The sequence below is a fragment of the Octopus bimaculoides genome, chromosome 1, assembly GCF_001194135.2.
Source record: "Octopus bimaculoides isolate UCB-OBI-ISO-001 chromosome 1, ASM119413v2, whole genome shotgun sequence".
Lineage (NCBI taxonomy): Eukaryota > Metazoa > Mollusca > Cephalopoda > Octopoda > Octopodidae > Octopus > Octopus bimaculoides.
In genome coordinates, this window is record NC_068981.1 from 104,613,020 (window position 1) to 104,629,472 (window position 16,453).

A 16,453-nucleotide genomic window follows, 5' to 3' on the forward strand; every position below is an offset into this window, starting at 1 on the left:
ATATATATATATATATATATATATATATATATAAATGTGTGTGTGTGTGTGTGTGTATCTGTGTTTATGTCTGTCTGCCCACCTCTTGATAACTGGTATTGGTTTGTTTATGCACCTAATAACTTAGCAGTTTAACAAAAGCGACCAATAGAATAAGTACCAAACTGTAAAAATAGTTACTGGAGGTGAAGTTGTTCAATTAAACAGTGTCCAGCATGACTGCATTCCAGTGACAGAAACAGGGGACAAAAGATGGCTCTGAGAGACATCAATAACGATATTGGAATGTAATGCAACCAGGGGATGCTTGTTAAGTGAGGTGTTGACAGTGTGATCTAAAAGTCGTAGTAAAGTTATACTGGTCTGGGTAAAAATGGGGTACAGTCAAGACAAATGAAGATATTTTGTGTTACAGACTTATTTAATCTAGGTAAGTAGAAGGTGGGGAAAAAAACTAATAACTCATGTAATGAGGTTTTTGTCTACTGTTTTCTATGAATTGTGTAAAGTTCCCAAAGTTTAAAAGTTTAGTCAGTTAACGATTTGCTTTTACCAATTTAAAATACTAGAAACCCACAACTTTTAACTCTTTGGATTAGTTCAACTTTTTCTTGTCTTTAACAGCTAGTGGCTCTAACAATTGTTACTGTAGATGATTATTTTGATTGTATATCATCTTTTGTCTTTTACCTGTTTCAGTTACTTGACTGGCCATGCCGGTACACCACCCTAAACGGTTTTCTTTAGTTGAACAAATTAGTCTCAGGACTTATTATTTTTTAAAGCCTAGTACTTATTCTACCATCTCCTTTGTTGAACCACTAAGTTACAGGAATGTAAACACACCAACACTGGTTGTCAAGCAGTGATGGGGGACAAACAAGATACAAAGACACACACACACACACATACATATTTCAGTTTCTGTCTACAAAATCTATTCATAAGACTTTGATCAGCCTGTGGCTATAGTATAAGACACTTGCCCAACCCAGAACCATGTGGTTGGGAAGCAAGCTTCTTTCCATACAGCCATGTCTGCACCTCTCATATTGATAATTTAAAGAGAAACTATACAGGACATTTGGAAGAGAATTATATAGCCAATTATTTCCAGTAGTTTCACTTGAAAATAATTATTATTGGTGCATGTTACTTTTATTTACATTAGTGTCTGATTCTTTTATAATATATAATTTATGGATCTGATGAAGACTTTTTGATAGGAAATTGATCTTAATAAGTCACATTATATGAAGTTTTTTTTTTAATTCTTTATCTGGAATGCTCAATTCAGAAAAAAATCATTCTCATTCATTTGTAACAGAATTTTTTTTAATGGAAGAATATCCACATATTTAACTGGAGTATTGATGTAGTCTAATAGGCTAAAATGTCATGAATGTAAAGCAGAAAATCTTGTACTAACAGTGGTACGCTATAATGAGTGTCTTCTTTATGTTATAGTGTAAAGAAGCTACATTTAATAATGACACGTTCATGACTGTGATAAAGACGACAGATTCCATTGAGGAACTAGAAGCTGTGAAAGAGATGGTTAACCATGACATTGCACGATGGCGAAGCAAAGATACAGGAGGCTCAAATGGTAATTTAATGTTTTGCTTTTATTCCTGAATTTTTTTTTTTATAAATGTAGAATTCTTTTGTTCCAAACTAAATATTTTAAGGCATGTCTGCTTTGTTCATAAAGCAGTTAATATCATATTGCTTAAAGAAAACTGATGCAGTCTACAATGGACTTAAATAAAGGTAGACTTAAAAAATGTTTTGATTTTAATTATGACTGTGGAATAGTAGTCGGTTAGTATGATTTTTAAGTTTCAATTCTGCATTCATCTTTAGAATATCTTTCCCACTCTTCTAAGTTTTGGTTAGTTTGCCTTTAGTTTTCTTATTTTTAAATTCATTATAAGCTGGTGTGCTAAGGTATCTAGAATGACCCCATTGATAATACAGCTCATCTCTACTTGTATACATGATTATTAACCACTAAGTTGTCTGTTTCTATAAAGTTTTATAGTTACATCTATCATAATTGTGGCCAGTGCCAGTGACACGTAAAAGGCACCCAGTACATTCTGGAGTGGTTGGCATTAGGAAGGGCATCCAGCCATAGAAACCAAGCCAAAACAAACGGGAACCTAGTGTAGCTCTCTGGCTTACTAACTATAGTCAAACCATCTTACCCATGCTAGCATGGAAAACAGGTGCTAAACGATGATGATGGTGTATCTAATACCTTATTCAAATAAACCTTAAGACACATTATCAATTGCATCTATTTTTATCTAACACTTAAAACTACTTTAATTAATCACAATTCCTGCAATTACAAGCAGAATATTGAAAACCTTTTCTTCTAAATACAATGTTGTTCATTAATCATAACAATGAATTGATCATGTTTCAAAAAAGTTCAAAACAAGTGTGTGTCAAGTAGCTTCATTACATCTTTATTAATTCCACACTAACATTGTAGATGAGTGTACTGATTTGATGAGTATCATTTTATTGGTCTTTTGCCATCTCTCCTTTGATTTTCACATAGATAACCATGTGTAAAATGATGATACAGACTTCAACATAAATTGGATTAATATCCTACAGTATTCTATTGTACCTTTTTATTTGATCAATTAATTTTTTTTTTCTGAAGTGATACAGAAATGATAATTAATAAATATCTTTAGAAATTCATTGCTCTAAACAGTTTGCGGAAATTTGAAGGTATAAATACTCTAATGGTTATCAAAAATCAAAGTTATGAATTTCTTTTCATGCTAATTTCTAATCTGTTTTTGTCCAAGCTCTACTACATTATTTCTTTTTCATTGAATGCTCTTAAACTACTACACAACTAAAATTATGTTACTAAGATTAATTAAAAAAGAAAACCCAAACAAATTCATTATAGTCCTGCTTTTGTTTCCTTTCTTTCTTTTAAATGTATCCTCATGTATGAACATATATATATATTTCCATGAAGGAAAAGTTCCAAATGCAAATTAAATTTACTTTGTAGATACTGTGATAAAACAAAATCTAAATAGTTTACGATTTGTTCAGAGCATGTGTGATACTAGAATGAATTGTCTTTTGGCTGGCCAGACAGACTCTGATCTTCAGTGTGAGGTAAGCTGAATTATTTTTGGTTTTATTCATTAAAAGTGTTTGTCAAATTTTTGCCTGTGTTGTTAATTTTAGCATTTTTAGTATCTCAGTTCAGTGAATGCCATTTTAAAATTGTTTTTATATCCAATATGAATGGCTGACATGCTTAGTGATGGTCCTCATCCTGTTAAAATATTCTAACTTAATGCATACACATCAGCAGAATTTTATTGCTTCCCTTCAGACTGGCTATGTTCTTTAGAGACGTAGTTCTTTCAACATAAATTATCTACATTTTGTGTGTGAAATATATATACTTTCAGTGTTTGCATGTGTATGTACGTGGGTAGCTATTTACAATGCATGTGCTTTACATTCTCCTTTAGTTTATTTCTTGACCCAAACATGTATAGTCTATATGATTTATATGTAGTCCAGCACTTTGTTATATTCTTGGTAAAAATATTTTAAGCTCTCTTCTGTAACTAGATATCTCAGGGAAGTAACTCTTACTATTGTTTGCTTGTGTTCTTTCACTCTTTGAGCGACCTTGTAAGCGGGTATTTAGCTTCAGATTCATGTATGAAAAATATATCTCCTTCCCTGAATAAGATGCTAGTGTGTCACAAGTAACAATCCCAATTGGCTTTTGGTATTTATTGTCAACAGTTAGATGAACTGAGGTACTTTAAAATAAAGTGTACTGCTCAGGGACTCAATGAAACTACAGCAGTAAATTTGTCACCAACGAATTATTGGTAGTCCATTTCCTTCGACCAACAGTGGCTTTAAATTTTCCCATAACCACAACCTCTGCTGAACTGATGTTTCTATCTTGAGAAAAAATATGTCCTTGAACTTTTTGATGTTGCAAAAGTTGTGAATAAAACTTCTCATTATTATTTGTGTATCATAACTAACTTACCTACAACATTGAAAGGCTTAATATGTTGTGGCTTTTGTCTGAGAGAAAATCTCAACATTGGCATGTTATGTTAAAAACACAATATATGACAGACTGAGATGAACTCATGAGAATGTCAGATGCGTTTCAATGCTTTGGGGCCTTACCAGTAATGTGTACCTGCTTGTCACTTGCCTAAATGAAATTTGTCCCTCGCCAAAAGACATCTGACATCCTTGTGATTCTCTGCTAGGACAATGCTCCCCTCATTCCAATATATATTGTGATTTTAACACAACGCATCTGCGAAGAAATTTTCTGTCGGACAAAAACCACACCACATTGGTTTTTTATGGTTGGTGTGTGTGTGTGTGTGTGTGTATGATATGTAGTTGACAGGGCCATTAGGGACAAGAAACAGGCCTGGAAGGACTGGAAGCATGGTGGTAGCAGGGAATTGTATCAGATAGCCAGAAGGAAAGCTAGAAGGCAGGTTTACTTAGCCAGAGGGGAAGCAGAAAAGGGATATGCCAACGTTCTGCACTGTGAGGACCAAAGACTTGAGGTATTTCGTGTTGAAAGACAGTGTGTGAGAGAAAACTGTGATGTCATAGGAGAGAAATGTGTCATTATGGATGATGGCTCACTTCCAGTTAATGATGCTGCAAAGAAAGAGACATGGAGATGCCACTATGAAAGGTTGCTAAATGAAGAGAATGAATGGGAAAAAGAGAGCCTTCCAAATGTTGACCCAACTGAAGGACCAGCTATCCGAATTGGCAGTACCTTGGTAGATAAAGCAATTAAAGGTATGAAGACAAGGAAAGCCCCCGGCCCATCAGGAATCACTGCTGAGATGCTTAAACTACCTGACAGTGTAGGCTATGGTCTAGTCACCCATATCATTAACCGGGTGATACACGAAGGAGTCGTACCCAATGACTGGTGTAGTAGCACCATAGTCAACTGCTACAAAGGAAAAGGTGACACCTTAGATAGAAATAATTACGACGGTATCAAACTGTTGGATCAAGTGATGAAAGTTGTGGAGGGGGTCATAGCCCAACTAATTAGGGAGCGAGTTAGTTTAGATGAGATGCAGTTTGGGTTTGTACCATGGAGAAGCACCACTGATGCTATATATCTGGTAAGACAGCTGCAGGAGAAATACCTAGCCACAGATAAACCTCTGTACCTGGCTTTTGTTGACATGGAGAAAGCCTTTGACAGAGCCCCCTAATCCCTTATCTGGTGGTCAGTACAGAAATTAGAGATAGATGAGTGGTTGGTGAGAGCTGTAAAAGTCATGTACAGAGATGCTGTTAGTAAGGTGAAGGTTGGCAATGATATAGCGAAGAATTCCAGGTACAAGTAGGGGTTCACTAAGGGTCAGTCCTCGGCTCCCTCTTGTTCATCATAGTCCTCCATGCAATAACAGAGGAATTCAAGACAGGCTGTCCCTGGGAGCTTCTCTATGCCGATGACCTTGTTCTAATAGCTGAATCACTACCAGAGCTAGAGAAGAAGTTTCAGGTGTGGAAGCAAGGTCTAGAATCAAAGGGCCTTAGAATTAACCAAGCAAAAACCCAAGTCTTAGTAAGTAGGAAGGCTGACAAATCACAAATCCGTTCAGGTAGATGGCCCTGCTTGATCTGTAGAAAAGACATAGGTAGAAACTCCATAAGATGTACCCAGTGTAAGCTATGGAAACATAAGAGGTGCAGCAATATCAGAGGAAGGTTAACAGGGAAGATAGTTTTTGTGTGTGGAAGGTATCACAGATACAATAAACACTAAAAACGTACAGAAAATAGATTCCATCACATGCTGATAGCTTCCATTACCTAGGTGACCTAGTCAGTAGCAGGGGTGGATGCTCTGAGAGCATAGCTGCTAGAATAAAGATAGGCTGGGCAAAGTTCAGAGAGCTCCTGCCTCTGTTGGTAACAAAGGGCCTCTCGCTCAGAGTAAAAGACAGACTCTGTGATGCCTGTATATGAACAGCCATGCTACATGGTAGTGAAACATATGCTTTGCTGAATGTGTAATGTCAGCGTGCATGCACAACAAAGTGTAAGGAAAGTTGGACCTAAGAAGCACCACTCCCTTTCAGTCATGGCTATTACTCTCACTACTTCTCCTTCACTTAATTACTATTTTCTCTCCTCTCCCTTCACCCCTACTGTATGATTTTGGACAAATATATATATATATATATATATATATACACACACACACACACACACATACACACACACACACACACACACACACACAAATATATAAAAATACTACGCTCATTATCATATTAGGAGATATATTATATGTGATAATATATTATGTAATTATTTATCGATGACTTTATATTAACAGTGTGCTTATTTTTCAAATTATATTTAGGAACCAGAATTCTGTAAAGCTCAGAATTTATTTGTTTTAACTCTAGAAGATATTTTAAACAACAATATTGCACTTTCTGTTTTTATTGGTAAGTTATATTTTAAACAAATCTTTCTTTCTGAATTTTGACATAACTTCAATTTAAAGCTTAGTGTGTATTGTTGTTAGTGTTGACATTTACAAGTTATTTTTCCCAAAAGAATTAATAGGATGATTACTACTACTAATTCGTTTGGAAAAAATAACTTGAAACACCTATTAATGCCATTCTCCATGCATTCTGCTTAAGTAATTATTATTGTTGTTATGTTTTCTTTTTCTTCAGAATATATGACAAGTATTGGAGGAGAGCAGTATCTATTTTTTTATCTAAACGTTGAGGTGAGTATAATCGCACATTTTTCTTTATTCACTCATATTATTTTGTGTTTTGAAAATTTTTATGCATTTCAGGTTTTCTTTACATGCCTATTGACATTCTAGTGATGGACACTCATTGTAGCTGCTTTATTTCAGGGTTTCCGAGCAGCAGCTGAAGAACAAATCTCTGCCGCTCATGAACAGAAATTAACAGAAGGAGCTAATGAGCCTGATTTAGAGTCATTACGTAGAGCAGCTATGATTATTTATGAGCAGTATTTGTCTGAAAAAGTAAGATTAAAAGTTTGTTTTTATATTTATATACTTCTGCTGTTCATCAATTAACATTATCAGAAAAGTGTTACCTAGAAATCGCCAATAGGTTTAATCCTTTCTACTATAGGCACAAGGCCTGAAATTTGGTGGGAGTGGGGCAGTCAATTAGATTGACCCCAGTATGCAACTGCTACTTAATTTATCAACCCCGAAAGGATGAAAGGCAAAGTCGACCTCTGCGGAATTTGAACTCAGAATGTAAGGACAGACGAAATGCCACTAAAAATTTTGCTCAGCATGCTACCAATTCTGCCAGCTCACCACCTTTCATATAATAATAATAATAATAATAATAATAATAATAATTATCCTTTTTACTAAAGGCACAGGGCCTGAAATTTTGGGGGAGGGGACTAATCGATTACATCAACCCCAGGTTTCACTGGTACTTAATTTATCGACCTCCAAAAGGATGAAAGACAAAGTTGATGTCAGTGGAATTTGAACTCAGAACTTGAAGATGAATGTCAAATGAATAATAATAATAATAATCCTTTCGGCTATAGGTAGAAGGTCTGAATTTTTGTTGGGGAGTGGGCCTGTTGATTAGATTGACCTGAGTGCTCATCTGGTACTTGTTTAATTGACCTCAAAAGGATGAAAGACAAAGTTGTTCTTTGTGGTATCAGAACTTAGAATGTCAACCTGGAAGAAATGCCACTAAGTATTTTGTCCATTGTGCTAACAATCCTGCCAGCTTACCACTTTACAATGATTAATAATAATGAGGATAATTTCTAACATAGGTGCAGGCATGGCTGTGTTGTAAGAAGCTTGCTTCTCAATCACATGGTTCTGGGTTCAGTTCCACTGCATGACACCTTGGGCAAGTGTCTTCTACTTTATCCTTGGGCTGATAGAAGCCTTGTGAGTGGATTTGGTAGATGGAAACTGAAAGAAGCCTGTTGTGTGTGTGTGTGTCTTGGTGCCTATGTTTAATTCATCCTATATCTCAGAAAGATGAAAAGCTATATCATAATAATAGTAATAATAGTAAAATGAGTGAAGTCAGTAGACATTAAAAGATATAGGCCTCAAGTCTTATCACTTTTTGTCTTTTAGATAACATTTTGAGCATTGTGCTGAGTGCATTAATTACTAAAGAAGCAATCTTCTTACTTGTGTTTCCACTATCTCTTCATGTTTTTCACTAACACTTGATAACACAAAGGCATGTTTTTTTTTCTGTAAAAGAATGCATTGCATTGTTTGTCAAGTTTGTGAATTTGAAGTATCAGAATAATGATATGAGCACAAACCAAAGGCTGTCATGATGAATAATAATAACAGGATTTTAAGGGATTTCTCTTTTAATACTGATAGTATTATCGAAGCATGGACACCAAATGAAAGTAAAATGACATGACCGTGTGGTAAGAAGCTTGCTTCCCAACCACATGATTCCAGGGTCAGTCCCACTGCATGTGTGTTCTACTACAGCCTTGTGCTGACCAAAGCCTTGTGAGTGAATTTGGTAGACGGAAACTGAAAGAAGCTTGTTGTGTGTGTGTGTTGATGGCTTTGTGATTGTGGTTGTCCCCCCACCACAGCTACACAACCAATGTTGGTGTGGTTATGTCCCCATAACATAGCAATTCAGCAATAGAGATTAATGGAATAAATGCCAGGCTTAACAAAAAATAAGTACTGGGATTGATTCATTTGACTAAAAGTTCTTCAAGGTGATGCTCCAGTATGGCTGCGGTCTAATAACTGAAACAAATGAAAGTTAAAAGATTGGATGATCTGTGAATTTGTGATCCTAAAAATGATAGTTGAGTGGATATCAAGGAAGATGAGAAAATCAAGAAATATCAGGATCCAAAGAGAGATGAAGAAATTATGGAAATTCTTTCTGTGATAATTGGTGGACTTGGCACAACGCCCAAACTACTATTGAAGTGGCTGAACGATTCTGGAACTGAGACAAATATTGTGGACTTTGCCATCCTGTATTCTGCAAAAGTCTCAAATATTCTTGAGATTTGAGGAGACTAGTTGACACCAAAACCTCAAGATATCATTTCAGTTAGTTAAATCAGCATTTAATAGCTTTTATTATAATATTAATAATGATGTTGAAATATGATTATAGTAATAATTTATAACTTTGGAATAAAGCTCTAAGATTTGTGAAGTGGAAAAAGAGTCAATTAAGTTAGCTTCAGAACTTGTGGTACTTATTTTAATGGCACTTATTGGTACTTATTTTAATTAGTACTTATTTTAATTAGTACTTATTTTAATGACTCTTAGAAAAATGAAAGACAAGTGTCCCTGATAGTATTTGAATTTAAAACATAATGGCTCTTAAGCATAAGCAAAAAAGGCATTTAATCTAAATTTTATACTGCTTCTACCATTCTATCTCTCTAACAACAACAACAACCCTTTCTACTATAGGTACAAAGCCTGAAATTTTGAGGGAGGGGTTAAGTCAATTACATTGATCCCAGTACTCAACTGGTACCTAATTTATTGACACTGAAAGGATGAAAGGCAAAGTCGATGTCAGTGGAATTTGAACTCAGAACGTAAAGACGGATGAAATGCTGCAAAGCATTTTGCCTGGCATGCTAACAATTCTGCCAGCTTGAGACTTTAATAATAATAATAATAGAGAAATTAAGGCAAATAGACCAGATATAGTTGTCAAAGATCATGAAGAAAAAAAATGCTTTCTAATTGATGTATCAATACCAGCAGATGACAACGTTTCTCTAAAAGAAATGGAAACACTTTCAAAATACAAAGACCTGGAAATAGAGATAACTCGAATGTGGAATCTAAAAACAGAAACAATTCCTATCATAGTAGGTGCCTTAGGTATAATAAAAAAATATTCAGACAAATACATAACAAAAATACCAGGACTTACAAATATATATAACATACAGAAAATTGCACTACTGGGTACTGCACACATTCTACGCAAAACACTTTCAATACAGTAAACATAAGAGCACCACAGCAAACCACAGCACATACCCAAGGCGCACAGAGCTGCGCTCGGTAGTGAAGTGAAAGCACGTTATAAAAATAAAACTACTGAATAATAATAATAATAATAATAATAATAATAACAATAACAACAATAGTAATGTTTTCAAGTTTTGGCACAAGGTCAGCAATTTCGGGGAAGGGATAGGTCAATTAGATCAATCCCAATGCTCAACTGGTACTTATTTTATCAACATAATAATAGACGTAATGGAGGAAGAGGAATTATGCAGATAAAACTGTGCTGCAAGACCTCCACAATAGCAATGAACAAGTACTTATCTAGTACAGAGGACTGGATGCTGCAGCTTGTGTGCAAACACAAAAGCAGCAAAAAAGTACATTCTATTGTCAAGGGAGCTTGCAAATTTGCAAGGGAGCTTGGCATCAACCCTGAATTAGATGAAGAACCTGAAACCACTGCCATGGAAAAGCAAAACGGATCAAACAGACTGCAAAAAAGAATGGGCAGAAACAAATTGAGGAGTGGTGGAACCAGAAGCCTCTGCATAGACAGTATATACTCTAAAGTCGAAATGCTGATGTAGATCAAGCAACAATCCATCAGTGGCTGAGAAGCTCAGAACTTAAAGCAGAGACTGAAGGTTTCATATTGGTGGCACAAAATCAAAGCTTGCCTACCAAAAACTACCTAGCTAATATTTTTCAAAATGGTTCTGACTCTAAATGCAGATTATACAATAAATTTGATGAACCAACAGACCATCTCATCTCGAGATGTCCTGTGTTGACACTAAACGAATAAGGTTGTGCTGACAAGTACTGCCCATTTCCTTAGAAAAACCCTATCAATTTAAATGTACATGCTGTATTACATGAAGATATTTTGCAACTGCCCCCTGCCACTTACCCTCCTCAAGCTTTCAGTTATACTGTAACATCTCTTATCCTTCACTCACCCTAGGGTGGTGGGTGTGTCTCGATGAATAATTGTAATAAACATGCAGATTAAAAGTAAATAATAATAATAATAATAATAATAATAATGTTATTCCTTTCAGTCAACATCCAAAATTAAAGTTGATCCTGAGATATGCAAACGAACATTGATAAATATCAAAAGCAAAATGCTGACTGAAGATGCTTTTGATGAAGTCCAAAGCAAGGTAAAATGATTCCATTTTCATTCAGTAATTTTTACTTCCTCACACCCTCATTATTGTTTACACCATGAAAATCCTTTTAGTCGAACAAGATAGTCAATTCTGCAGGTGACAACATGCGATGGACAAATAATAAACTAGACACTACATACAATTTATGATCAAAACAAGACTACAGGTCTTCTGGCAAAATTGACTGAAACAATTTGAGTATCTGGTGTGATTTTTCCCTTGTCCAATTCAGACATGCTAGAAATAACAACTGAATTTTCTTTGGATCATACTCTTTTATTCTTAAAATGGAAGGAAATGTCTGTCAAACTTGATATGGTCCTGGATACATTATGTCTTAAATATAGACAAATTGGTTATGGGTGGAACAGCTTTGATCTCCACAATCAGGGCTGACTTATGACTAAACAACAATAACTGTACTCTTTTTTTTTTTTTTTGCCACACATTAAGGATCTTTATATATTCACAGTATTTATTAACATGAGATTAACTGTTTCAATGAGAATAAATTGAATTTAGCTTTGGTGATACTGCATTTCTGATGAGAGGATACAAATTTAGAATTTTATGAGAACACTTAGGTAGCAAAAGATAGGAGAGAAGGGAAATAAGAAAGAGAAAGCAAGAAATGGAGGGAGGAAGCAATGGACCACACACCCCAGAATAAATGATGTACTCAGCTGTGCCCTGTGGTAATAACCTTGATGGTATTGCAGCAGAGCATGGCGAATACATTATTTATTGCATGCCGGTGGCACGTAAAAGCACCCACTACACTCTCGGAGTGGTTGGCATTAGGAAGGGCATCCAGCTGTAGAAACTCTGCCAAATCAGATTGGAGCCTGGTGTAGCCATCTGGTTCACCAGTCCTCAGTCAAATCGTCCAACCCATGCTAGCATAGAAAGCGGACGTTAAATGATGTACCAGTCATGTATTGAGGTTTATGGTATCAACTTCTGCCTCCCTTCATAATTGTTGACCTTGTACCTAAGTTACAAGCAATTATTATTTGGAGGGCAGTGCAATGGCAGTCCTTCTCTAATATTGCTGACCTTGTGACTCTGTCAGAAATTATTATCAAGATAATTATTATTTTTATTATTAGAAAGGCAAGGTGGCAAGCTGGAAGAATTCTTAACATGTTAGGCAAAATGTTTAATGACATTTCATCCGTCTTTACATTTGACTTTTCCTTTCATCCTCTTCGGGGTCAATAAGCACCAGTTGATCACTGGAGTCTATGTAATCAGCATACTCTCTCCACTGAAATTACTGGCCTTGTACCAAAATTTGAAACCATTATTAGAAAGGTTATATGCTGGCTGAACTGTTAGTTTGCCAGACAAAATGCTTAGTGCTCTTTCATCTGTCGTTATGTTCTGTGTCCAAATTCTGCTGAGGTCAACTTTGCCTGTCATCCTTTTGGGTTTGAGGAAATAAGTACCAGTTGAGAAGTGGGCTTGATGTAATAGACTACACCCCTCCCCAAAATTTCAGGTATTGTACCTGTAACAGAAAATATATATATTTTTTTTGGTGCTGGCGGTATTGTTAGAATGTTGGATAAAATGCCTTGCAGCATTTCTTTTGACTCTATGTTCTATGACCAAATTTCACTGGTCAAGTACTGGGATCAGTATAATTGACTTGCCCCCTCCCTTTAAAATTGGTAGTCTTTTTCCAAAATTAGAAAGAATTATTATTAATAAAGGTAGTGGCTGAAACTATTATCAGAAAGAATAACTTTGTAGCATTTAGTTATGTCATTGTATATTTTAAGTTCAAATCCTTCTCTGGTCAATTTTGCCTTTTGTCCTTTTGGGGTCCTAGGTATCACATGTAATATACAGGACATATTTCTTTGGCAACCATGCCTTGTATAGGATACACATTTCCAATTTTTTTTCAACCCTGTTGAGTAATTTTGGACTTAGAAAAGGGAAGCTTTAGTTTTACTCTGAACATATGAATCAAGGTTCAACTAAAAATCTGAAAACAAGCATGAACGTTTAAGACAAACTTATGAAAACATTTTGGATAGGTTAATGGTTTAAATAAGTACCAGTTAACTACTGGAATCGAAATTTGTGGCTTTGTACTTTTGTCAGTAATCATTAGATTTCATTACTAGTCTTTATTATTGCAAATAGTGCATAATTAGAAATTGTATTGCCATGTTAGTAGTTATGTCCCTTGCCATTCGGAGATTGAATCCTGCCAGTCAACTTCATCCCTTGAAGACGAATGAAATAATATACTAGTAAAATTATTGGGGTAAACCTTTAAGATAAAATAAATTTTTTTAAAAATATTTGTACTAATGAAAGAAATTGATGTTATTATCATTACTAATGTAGCCTGAATTAACAGTAAAATTAATTTTTTTATATTTCAAGTTATTAAGAAGATTTTCCATGTGATTTATATAATTTAAAACCTAATTAACTATTAATTATTCCTAGGTGTTCCAGTTACTGCTAAACGAACCATTTTACGAAGGTTTTCTGCAGAGTACTATGTATGTAAAATTACTAGCTGAACTAGGTCTATTGCCAGACAGCAAGAAAGATGATGGTAGCACACTGGATGTTGATGATGGTAAGGTTTTACTTTCCAAAAATTATACAAACTTCTGATTTCTTTTAATTTATCATTAAAAATGTAATAACAAATAAATAAATTACATTTAGGTAATAAGTATAAATATGCTACGACCAACTGAATTTAAGTGTATTTATGTTATTTCAAAATAAGTTAGCATTTTTTCTTTCTTTAAAAAGAATTGCATAAGGATTTCAAAATATATTAAATCTATTTGTACCTAAAGATTAAGTGTACATGCAATCTTCTATAGTTTAAATCCATTATTTCAGAGATAATATATATTTCTGCTTTTGCAAATGCTGTAGCTGTAAAACTACTACAAAGTTTTAATTGAAACTTTGTAACAGTTTGTATGTCTTCAAAAAAGTAGCATAAATTATTCCCATTTATTTATGGTCAGCTATTTTAACTGAAATATTTTGATACTATGCTCTCTTTTTTTTTTATTGTTGTCTCTTTTTTTTAAAATTTATTTCATGTCAAATGTTTAATTTGAAAACCATTGAGTGTATCCTTTACACATTTCCTTAAAAATATATAAAGTGAATGAATTGTGTTTCTACTTTGTTGATTTAGCCTAAACAGCTGTAAATAAATACATACTTGAGATAGAAGCAGCAATATTTCACTAAAACTGACTAATGTTTTACTATTTTAACCCTAGTCTTATATATTTTTGGAGAGAACAATACAATTATTACTGTTATTCTCCCTGGAGGGAAGGTTGGCACAACATTGGAGTATTAAAAAAAAATGCTTTTTGGCATTTCCTCCAGCCCTTTTTGATCCAAATTCAAATCTCCTTGATATCAGTTTTATCATTGATTCCCCCAGGGCTGATAAAATACAATACCAATCAAGTACTGGGGTCATTGATATTGAATACCCCCTCCCCTCAAAATTACTGGTGTTGTGCATAAATTAGAAACCATTAATATCATTATTGAGCTGGCAGAATCGTTAGCTTGCTGGATGAAATGCTCAGCAGCATTTCGTCTATCTTTACATTCTGAGTTCAAATTCTACTGAGGTTGACTTTGCCTTTCATCCTTTCGGGGGTTGATAAATTAAGTACCAGTGAAACACTGGGGTCAATGTAATTGACTAGCCTCCTCTCCCCAGATTTCAGGCCTTGTGTCTATGGTAGAAAGGATTATTGTTATTAATAATCTCCAAGATAGGCTTGTCCTGGTGAATGCCAGTGATTCTGTTCCTAGCAGAATTACTTCATTGGTTGAAAGTCGTCAAAGATTCTGCTTAACATTTTTAACACCAATTTAGATTTACTTTTTCTTCTCTTCAGTGGCTATCTTTGTCCAGTGTAGCACCTGTTTGGTATTTAAAGAGTTATAAGCCTACCAGCAGGTCCTAGCTTGATCAAACCTTGCCATTAGGTTGTAAAGGTCACTCTACATGTCTAAATTGATTCTTGACTTGTTTGTTGGACAGATTCTAAGTAGCTTTTGCTTCATATCAGAGTTTCACATGCCACATCTTGCACCCATTCAACATCATTAACATGTTATATTTATAAACATGAAGCTTAAAAGTTGAGTTTCAAGAAATGTGGATGGTGCAAAGTCCCCTCTCAACCCAAAATAACATGTTGGTGGAACAATGTTGTTGACAGGGCTATTAGAGAAAAGAAACGGGCTTGGAAGGACTGGAGAAAAGAAACAGGCTTGGAAGGACTGGAAGAACGGTGGTAGCAGGGAATTGTATCAGACTGCCAGAAGGGAAGCTAGGAGACAGGTTTATTTAGCTAGAGGGGAAGCAGATAAGAAAAAAATTTGCCAATGTTCTGCGCCATGAGGATCAAAGACTTGAAGTATTTCATGTTGCAAGACAGTGTGTGAGAGAAATGTGTCCGCATGGATGATGATGTTTCACTTGCACTAAACATGGCTGCAAAGAGAGAGGTTTGGAGACGCCACTATGAAAGGTTGCTCAATAAAGAGAATGAATGGGAGAAAGGGAGTCTGCTGAATGTCGACCCAACAGAGGGACCAGCTATCCGAGTTGACAGTACCATGGTAGATAAAGCAATTAAGAGTATGAAGACAGGGAAGGCCCCCAGCCCATCAAGAATTACTGCAGAGAGGCTCAAAATATCTGGCAATGTTGGCTACAGCCTAGTCACCCGTATAGTTAACCAGGTGATACATGATGGAGTCATACCCAATGACTGGTGTAGCAGCACCATAGTCAACTACTACAAAGGTAAAGGTGACGCTTTAGATACAAATAATTGCAGAGGTATCAAGTTGTTGGATCAGGTAATGAAAGTCATGGAGAGGGTCATAGCCCAACTAATTAGGGAGAGAGTCAGTTTAGATGAGATGCAGTTTGGGTTCGTGCCAGGGAAAAGCACCACTGATGGTATATTTCTGGTAAGACAGCTGCAGGAGAAATACCTAGCCAAAGATAAACCTCTGTACCTGGCTTTCGTCGGCATGGAGAAAGCCTTTGACAGGGACCCCTGATCCCTTATCTGGTGGTGAATGAGGAAACTAGGGATAGATGAATGGTTAGTGAGAGCTGTGCAAGCCATGTACAGGGACGCTGTAAGTAAGG

At 35.4% G+C, this 16,453-nt stretch overlaps 1 protein-coding gene across 5 annotated transcripts in view; it reads left to right on the plus strand.

Annotated features, from left to right (window-relative positions):
* Positions 1-16,453, plus strand: part of LOC106880822 (sorting nexin-13) — a 167,491-nt gene that overhangs the window by 107,076 nt on the left and 43,962 nt on the right. For all 5 annotated transcript variants that reach the window (XM_052968756.1, XM_052968768.1, XM_052968749.1 and 2 more), the window contains 7 exons: positions 1,468-1,609; positions 3,047-3,156; positions 6,440-6,527; positions 6,765-6,820; positions 6,956-7,090; positions 11,158-11,262; positions 13,738-13,873. In XM_052968756.1, the coding sequence (XP_052824716.1) occupies positions 1,468-1,609; positions 3,047-3,156; positions 6,440-6,527; positions 6,765-6,820; positions 6,956-7,090; positions 11,158-11,262; positions 13,738-13,873 (772 nt within the window). The remainder of the gene's footprint in view (positions 1-1,467; positions 1,610-3,046; positions 3,157-6,439; positions 6,528-6,764; positions 6,821-6,955; positions 7,091-11,157; positions 11,263-13,737; positions 13,874-16,453) is intronic.